We start from the raw sequence: 9,036 nt of genomic DNA on the forward strand, positions 1-9,036 counted from the left end.
TCTCTCACAGACATTCTCTCACAGACACTTGTAGAAAATAGGCCTCAGCTAGGCCTACCAGTGCAAGGGGTTCGCCCTTCTCTGCACAGAGTCCTCAGACTATTGGAAAGAAGTTGGCACAGAAACTGAAATAGAAAATGCAGAGTTTAATAGACCTCATGAGGTGGAACTACATTCAGACAGCACCCTTCGGTATTGAATGAAGTAGCACACTGAACAGCAGGGCCATGGTCCTTTTATACCCACTCAGGGGCTAAAAGAAGACGGTACAAATATACTTGAGAGGAGTTATGCACAGATATGGTCATACAGAAACTGCACAGTCGACAAGTGGGAGGAGTTGACAGTTTGCTAACACTGGTAAACATATCCTGACAGTTACATGATACTAGCAGCTGCAAACTCAACTGGGCATGTGCGGAAGTAGGAGATACTAAATATAGTTTGTTGCTAGGCAGATTACAAGAGCAGTTAACACTAAGGGAGGACAAAGCACATGGTGAGCACATGGCAAACAAAATGGCTGCCAGAAATACAAAATGGATTCTACAACATGGACAAGATAGCCTCTAAATACCAGATGGATTCCGCTAATGCTAATCCAATCGCTGCCAATTTACAACAGACGACCCTTTTAGCATTAGCTGAAGACATCTGTTCCTCTAGGGTAGTCTAAATATGCATCTCTTACATCTATTAACATTATTTCGGCCACTTCTTTATTCAACATTTGCTGGGCCTTGATCTCTTCAATATTCCTTTTAACAGGTATACAAGCAGAAATGCAAATGGAGCAAAGCATTGGACCACATTGGATGCATACACAGCATGTAAATAAAACAGTAATAATTATACACAAGATAGTTAATAGCTTCCAGACCCAAGCAGAAACGAGAGTCCAGAACCATCCAGCTAGAGTCCAAGTACCAGTCTCTGGATGAATTTCTGCAGCAATCTTATGCAGTTTTGATATTGCGTCATATACTGAAGGTGAGTGATCCGGTATGAATACACAACAGCTGCTACCGATGATGCGACATGCACCACCTCGATCAGCCAGAACAACATCTAGAACCATTCGATTCTGGAGAGCTACAATCCTTGCAATTTGCAGCTCCTCTGTAATATTTCCAAGCGCCAAGGCTGTCTGATTGGTAACAGCTTCCACAACTCTAGTCAATCGTCTAATTTTCCTACTGTTTAATGCAGCTCCCACAAAGAAGAACAAACCCAGATTAAAATCAACATACTGTTGTAGAGTGGTATCTGTTTGGTCTACTTCGTCAACACTTATTGTCCTCTTATATCTGTTTTTAGAGATATCAGTAAATAACTTAAAGTCTCGGTGGTAGGATGCAGGTGCCAGAAACACAGGGGGCAATAGAAAAGATATATAGCATACGCCTGACCATCCAACAGGTAGGTGATAATATCCGTGGCTACCACAGATAAAGTAAGTATTGGGTGAGGCTATGAAAGTGCTATTATTTGTACCCTCAATAGGCAGAATCACAGTACATTCACTTTTCCCCACTGGAATTCTTCCAACACTGCTTACACATAAATCTGCTTTAGCTCTAGTAACAGAAATCACAAATTGTTTATTACTAGGAAAAGTTCTCATATTTGTGAAAATATATGGCGTTGAAATATTGTCCGGTTGATACTCTTCCCATTCCCATTTAGTCCCGTTGGCTTGAGGATAGCCATCGTTGTCTTGGTAGCATACTTTATTGAGGCGAAAAAGAAGCCCGCCTACTGTACGTTTCCTGGATGCAAACAAAAGCGTATACCAAGCTTGACAAGAACCATTATGAGAAAAGGGAAGAGGAATAAAAGGTGTTCCTCCTTTCTTCTGATGTGCAGGTATCATCCCACACACCCAACAGTTGGTAGTATTTGTGGCATTGTGAGTATGATGCAACATCTGAATGAAGGTATTATTCAAGTAGGATTGTTGATGCTTCCGTTCATGATAGGGAAGCGTGAAGTAGTGGTGTTCAACTGGTACCGGAGTAGTGGCAATCAAAAGTTCTCGGGCAGGAGCCACCTTCTCAACGAACCAGGTTATTAGTGCTACAGCCACCATAGCAACAACAAACCCCATAGTACAAATGATCTTCCTCTTAGAAACAGTGGATCTCATTGAGGACATGATCAGCTTATTTGTCAAAACAACCGTTGGAGCTCTTATCCCTGGGCAGCCGTTGATTTCTTCACCGAGGGTCAAGACGGGTGTCGCTACACTACACAGAACTGATCCCCCCCCCTTGCCACATCGGCATTCCGTTTCACTAACCCAGGGAGGTTGCTCAACCAGTCTTTTTCGACGATGCAGGCTCTTTCCGTGGTCTCAGTTGGTATCGGGATACTCCAGGAATCGTGTGGTCCGGGAAGCCTTCCTCAGGTTCGTCAGGTGATATGGCCTGGCCTTTCTCTGTTTCCAAGATGTCCCGATGGTCGATCAAAGCAACAGGATCCACCAAGGTAGACGGCACTTTCTTGCAGTGGGTGGAGTGCACCCAATTCCTCCTATTCGTCACTCGAACCACAGTTCTCGTCGATAGGAGCACCTGCTCCGGGCCGCGCCACCTCGGTTCCAAGCTGCTCGACCTCTGGAACGATTTGATCATCACCTGATCTCCAGGCCGGAGTCCATGGCCTTCACCTGCAGACCTGTCCGGAAGAGCTTCTCGAACCTGTTGATGAATAGAGACCAAACTGTCAGTCAATTGTGCTAAATAGTCACTCATCAATACACACGGTACGTCGTGTAGGGGACGTGGCTTAGGAATTCCCCAAATGTTCATAGGCCTGCCAAACACCACCTCATAGGGAGTAAGGCCAGACCGCGAATGTGGCACTGATCTAATGGACAACAGTGCCAAAGGTAACGCGTCTGGCCATTTCAGGGATGTGGAGGCTAGTATTTTCGCCAATTTTAATTTAAGTGTGGCGTTATACCTCTCCACTAACCCTGCTGATTGTGGATGAAAGGCGGCGTGGAACTTTTGTTTTATTCCTAACCCCTTCAAGACATATTCGACAACTTGCCCAATGAAATGGGGACCGTTATCACTCCATAAAAATTTACAAACACCAAATCTAGGAAAAAATTCCTTCAAAAGCACCTTTGCAGTGGTGAGAGCTGTATTGTCCTTCGTAGGGTATGCCTCAATCCACTTACTGAAGGCGCATACCACTACTAGGACATACTTTAAGTTATTACAGCGCTCGAGCTGGATGTAATCCATTTGCAAGACTTCAAAAGGTGCAGTTGGCGTAGCAAACCCTCCTGTTGGAGTTTGTGTCCCTTTCCCAGGGTTATGCTGAAGACAAATCAGACAGGACTGTACCATCTTTTTAGCTGTGCCGGCAATTTCTGGATGCTCCCAAACTTGCGTAAGCAATTTCGTTATCGAGGAGGCTCCAACATGTGCCGGCCCATGTGCCATATGAATCATAGGTTGTAAATAAGCTGTCGGCAATCTCCACTTACTCATCTCTTTATTCCTCCAACAGCCCTCATCATCCAATGTTCCTTCCTTGGACCATTGCTCAATTTCTTCTGCAGAAGCAGATCTCTGCATATCTAGCACTTCCTGCCTGGTATCATGCCAGCGTTCAGCTTGTGACTTTACTACATACATGGACGAGGTGCTTCGCTGCATGGCAGTTTCACGGGCTGTTTGGTCTGCAAAAGCATTGCCTCGCCCTACCTTATCAACTATTTTCTTATGTGCGCTACATTTAACAATCGCTATTCTCTTCGGGTATGTTAAAGCAGTCAAGAGATTATGCACTAATTCTCCATGCATTATCTGCACCCCATGGGATGTAAGAAAACCCCTCTCCTTCCAGAGTAGCCCAAAATCATGAGCCACTCCGAAGGCATAGCGACTGTCTGTATAAATGTTCACAGATAAATCAGTACTGAGTTCACACGCTCGTGTCAATGCTATTAGCTCAGCTGCCTGAGCTGACTTCTGTGGGATACGAGCTGTCTCAACTACCGTCTGAAGTGTTGTAATTGCATATGCAGCTGACGTTGTACCATCTGGTAACTTCAAACAGGACCCATCAACCCATAGTTCCCCATCGACACTTAAAAGGGGCGTGTCTTGTAAATCAACACGACCCTTTGTCTGTTCCTCAGTAAGGAATATACAATCATGAGACTCCTGTGACTGAGCCTGAGTCACCGGGTATGGCAACAAAGTGGCTGGGTTTAATGTCGCACATCTCTTTAGTGTAATGTGAGGGGCCAACAATGTCAATTCATATCCTGTCAGACGAGCGCTAGTTAAATGTTGCGTCTTCGTCTGATTTAAAAGGGCATCAACCGCATGGGGTACTAGCACCAACAGCTTATGTGACAAAACTATCCCTTCACTCTGACGTATTGACACAGCTGTTGCTGCAACTGAACGGAAACACCCAGGTAACGCACGAGCAACAGGATCAAGAACTGCTGAAAAATATGCACAGGGACGCTGTTTGTCGCCATGTGTCTGCACTAAAACTGACAATGCGCATCCATCTTTCTCGTGTACATATAATGAAAAAGACTTCGTATAATCTGGAGTTCCTAACACTGGTGCTGAACAAAGAGCTTGTTGTAACTGTCGGAAAGCAGTCTCACACTCATCTGTCCATGGAAGGGGCATTGGGGTGTCTTTGGTTAAAAGTGCCAACAAGGGTTTAACAATATGTGAAAATCCTAATATCCATTGCCTACAAAAAGAAGTAAGGCCAATGAATGCACGGACATCTTTCTGAGTACGGGGCACTGGTGTGTCTAAAATGGCTTGAATACGATCTGGTGTAAGTGCACGTCCCTCCTTAGACAGAAGGTGACCTAAGTAGGTTACCTTCGGTCTACAATATTGCAATTTCTTTCGTGATACTTTGTGATGATGGGAAGCAAGAAAGGACAGCAAGGACAAAGTACATTTTTCACACTGTTCAGGGGTGTCAGCTGCCAACAAGATGTCATCGACATATTGTATGAGAGCCACTCCTTCAGACAAAACAAAAGAATCAAGTTGTCTTTTCAATGCTTGACTGTAAATACTAGGACTCTCAGTATAGCCTTGAGGAACTCTACAGAATCTATACGATCGATTATTCAAAGTGAAACCGAACAAATATCGGCTATCAGGATGAATAGGGATCGAAAAGAAAGCATTCTTCAAATCTATCACAGAAAATGTAGTCGCAGTTGGGGGGACCAAAGTAAGAAGTGTTGTTATATCAGAAACCACGGGGTATTGTGGTACTACAATCTTGTTAACTTCTCGCAAATCGATAATGAATCTGTAGACCTTAGTGTCAGTATCTTTTTTCAGAATAGGAAGAATCGGACTGTTACAAATATTGTAGGGAACTTCCTCAACAACCCCCACTGCAATAAGATCACGGACAATACATGTGAGTGCTTCTTCACCTTCCTGTGAAATTTTGTATTGAGGCAAACGTGGCAACACAGCGCCCTCCTTGACACTAATATGTACTGGTGGAATAACCATTTACCCTACATCAGTATCTGAAGTAGCCCACAAAGTACTAGGGAGTGAAGCTAATGCAATATCCTCTTTAACAAGACAAGCTCTCTCCGCCACAGGATGGTTGTCATTCAAGATAACACGGACACCTTCTGGAGAACAGCGTATCGTAGCCCTGAAATACTTAAGCATATCAAGACCCACAATATTGTCCGGTGTATTCGGGGAAAGCAAAAATGGACATGGAGCAGTAAATTTATCCACATGGAATGCAAGTGGTTGCGACAATGGGCTAAGGGAAGGGGTTCCATCGAAACCTATCGATGTGATGGTTAAGCCAGACAGGGGAGCCCTTGGGACCAATTGTTTAGACAAGGCACTATGAGTAGCTCCTGTATCAACCAGAAACTGATCAGTGGAGCCCAAGACATTCGCTGTAACATAGGGACCCCTCTGATCTACTGGAACTTCAACTGATTCCTTACCCCATCTTAGGCAATCCTATGCATGAGCAGAATCTTGAGAATCAGATGGCACATAATCAGACATTTGATATTGGTTCCTTCTATCAAAAGTGTTAAACCCATCCTGCGCACGTATATTAGTATCAAACCTAGCACGATCACCTGTGTTTCCTCTAGGCCCTGAATACCCTGGTCGAGTTCTCATTTGTCCCCGACCACGTGTATACTGCGGAGCACGTAGTGCTGGGCAATCCGAAGCCCAGTGGCCAAATTTCTTACAGTATGCACACTGGTCAGCAGACAAATTCGAACGAGTATAAGAAGTGGAAGATGAACCATAAGACCCACGTCCACCCCTATCGCTACCTCTGAAAGACGGACCATAAGCCTGAGCCAACATAATCTTTGTTTTCAATTCTGTAGTCCTTTTGTCCTCATTACCCTTTGCCTCTAATTCCTGGCGCTCATAATACTGAGCCATAGTCAAAAGGGAGACCGGGGAAGACGTGGTCCAGGAACTCTCACTGGCCTTTAGGCGACTAGCTATTCCTGGCAACAGGTTTGCGACATATTTATCGACAAACAGATGTCTGCCTGTGTCATCTGTCAAAGACTGGCCACTAAAATCATGGAATGCTTCTTCAAAGCGTGTAAAGAAATCAGAGACCGATTCATCTGCCTTTTGCTTACAGGACGCTAAAACAGTCCAATCTATCTTTTTAGGGGGAATAATCGTTTTCAACTTAACTAGTATAGCTGCAGGGAGATCTAAAATTAATTGACATGGCTTCTGTGCGGGTTCCCTTTCGGCATCCATTCGTTCTAAGTCTTTCCATAATGCCCCAAAAGCTGCCTGATCATCAATTTTACGAACGGTTCTCCACATATCAGGTGGTAATATTAATCCGAAAAATAAATCAATATCAGGCAAAGTCATAGTGCAAGAACTAATAGCACCTTCAACTTCCTCATAAAAAGCGGCTGGATTTTTCCGCGGATCAGGCAATGCAGTTTTAAGTGCCATAACATCCGTCCTATTCCAAGGAGTGTAAACCCAATTATAAATAAAATAACCCTTTGCATCAAGAGAGGCCTTATCATCGCTTGTACCCTGTCCTTTAGGAGGAACATACAAGGGCGCGGCCTCCCGCATAGGTTTCGCATGGACTATCATAATCTTATCTGTTCCGGAGATAGAAGCTTGTGCCATGCCGGCCTGAGAGGTCTGCACAGCCCCGTCTGCAGTCTTTTTCTCCTCTCGCAAGTGGACTGCATCAACACGAAGTTTAACCAAACGCCTGATTGTATCAGCCACCTGGGAGAAAACAAAAAGACCATCACGCATTTGCTTATAATCATCTGTTATATCCTTAGGCTCTAACTCCTCAGAATATTTCCTAAACAACTCAAGGACCTCACCGGCAAACACCTCAGTAAAATACAGATGCTCCCTTTCATACCACCCTCTCATACTATCAAGAATTTCAGGGGCGGTGGCAGTTCCATGAGCTGCTTTACGAGCAGCAGATCGGAGCTGAGACGAGCGTGCAGCAGTTAACATAGAACGAGTTTCTCGCGTCTTATCTTCCTCCAAACTAGAGTCCTCATCTAACTCAAGGGGGGCAGAAGGAACAGTATACGGAGGTGGAGGACGATCTAATAATAAGGAATCATCTTGTGGTTTATTAAGTATAGGATAAAGGGGCCTCCGAACAGGGTATTGGCCAGTTACCTGTAAAGCGCGCTCCCTATCTTCTCTCTCCTTCAACTCTTTCATTTCTTTGTTCTTTAACTCTAATGCTTTCACAAAAACGGTTTTCCGCTGTTCTTTTCCAATCAAGGCTTGCTCACGTTTCATTCGTTCACGCACTTCTTTCTCCCACATTCGTACACAAAAAAACATATCGTGCCTAGTCTTTCGTTTAAACATACATTGCTCCACATACTCAATCTTTCGTAAATCAAATGACCCATACATAGGCCAACGCAACTCAGGATCCTTACGCGTATATTTATTCCATAATGTGCTGTACATTATAGAAGAAAGACCATACTTAATGTACATATCCCTATTAGGCGTCCCCTCCGGGGGGGCCGGTTGTGCTTCATTAAGTCTCAAGGTACCATTCCAAAAGCAACACATTCTTTGAAGTGTGCTAGAGACAGGTATGCCAAAAATAGTGCAGAATATGCAATATTATAATCAAAGTAGCACTTAAGGTACCTTTAGTACAATGTGCCGTTCAAATCAATTCAGTTAGAGAAAATTCTCCTCATTACCTGCCTATGTGAATTGCAAGTCACATATGTCAAAACAAACCAAGTTGGCCAACACAAATATACCATACTCAAAGCCACAGTAAGCGTTACTAAACTACCTTACCAATCACAGGCATCAAAACCAACAGCAAGCGCCGCAGAAGGACACTTACCAATCACTTGGTGTCCAGATTCATCCTGCCAAGTTCTAAAATCGACCAAATGGTCACTGCACGGCGAATCAATAGAAGAGATCTCAGTCGAGGACCGGCGCCACCTGGATGGTCAGATCAGAAAGAAAGGAAAAACGCCGTGGTTGCCAAGACTCAGGTCTCATTGGGCAGCGATCGCGTCCACAGCGAAATTCCAATCCTTCGTCGCGACCAATCCTTTGGGCATCCGAGTCACCGATGAGCCCCAAGTTGGGCCGCCAATTGTAGAAAATAGGCCTCAGCTAGGCCTACCAGTGCAAGGGGTTCGCCCTTCTCTGCACAGAGTCCTCAGACTATTGGAAAGAAGTTGGCACAGAAACTGAAATAGAAAATGCAGAGTTTAATAGACCTCATGAGGTGGAACTACATTCAGACAGCACCCTTCGGTATTGAATGAAGTAGCACACTGAACAGCAGGGCCATGGTCCTTTTATACCCACTCAGGGGCTAAAAGAAGACGGTACAAATATACTTGAGAGGAGTTATGCACAGATATGGTCATACAGAAACTGCACAGTCGACAAGTGGGAGGAGTTGACAGTTTGCTAACACTGGTAAACATATCCTGACAGTTACATGATACTAGCAGCTGCAAAC

General features: G+C 44.4%; 1 protein-coding gene across 1 annotated transcript; it reads right to left on the reverse strand.

Annotated features, from left to right (window-relative positions):
- Positions 1-216: 216 nt before the first annotated feature.
- LOC146805576 (uncharacterized) lies at positions 217-8,824 on the reverse strand. Its single transcript, XM_085622856.1, has 2 exons — positions 8,401-8,824; positions 217-2,699 (listed from the first exon to the last, which is right to left on the reverse strand). The coding sequence occupies exon 2, from the start codon at positions 2,153-2,155 to the stop codon at positions 641-643; it is 1,515 nt and encodes a 504-aa protein (XP_085478982.1). The 5' UTR covers positions 2,156-2,699; positions 8,401-8,824; the 3' UTR covers positions 217-640.
- Positions 8,825-9,036: the final 212 nt, after the last annotated feature.

Source organism: Triturus cristatus, chromosome 8 (assembly GCF_964204655.1).
Source record: "Triturus cristatus chromosome 8, aTriCri1.1, whole genome shotgun sequence".
Taxonomy (NCBI): domain Eukaryota; kingdom Metazoa; phylum Chordata; class Amphibia; order Caudata; family Salamandridae; genus Triturus; species Triturus cristatus.

Coding starts and splice junctions, on each gene's coding strand:
- LOC146805576 (XM_085622856.1), bottom strand. CDS start 2,155: ATGTCCTCAATGAGATCCACTGTTTCTAAGAGGAAGATCATTTGTACT.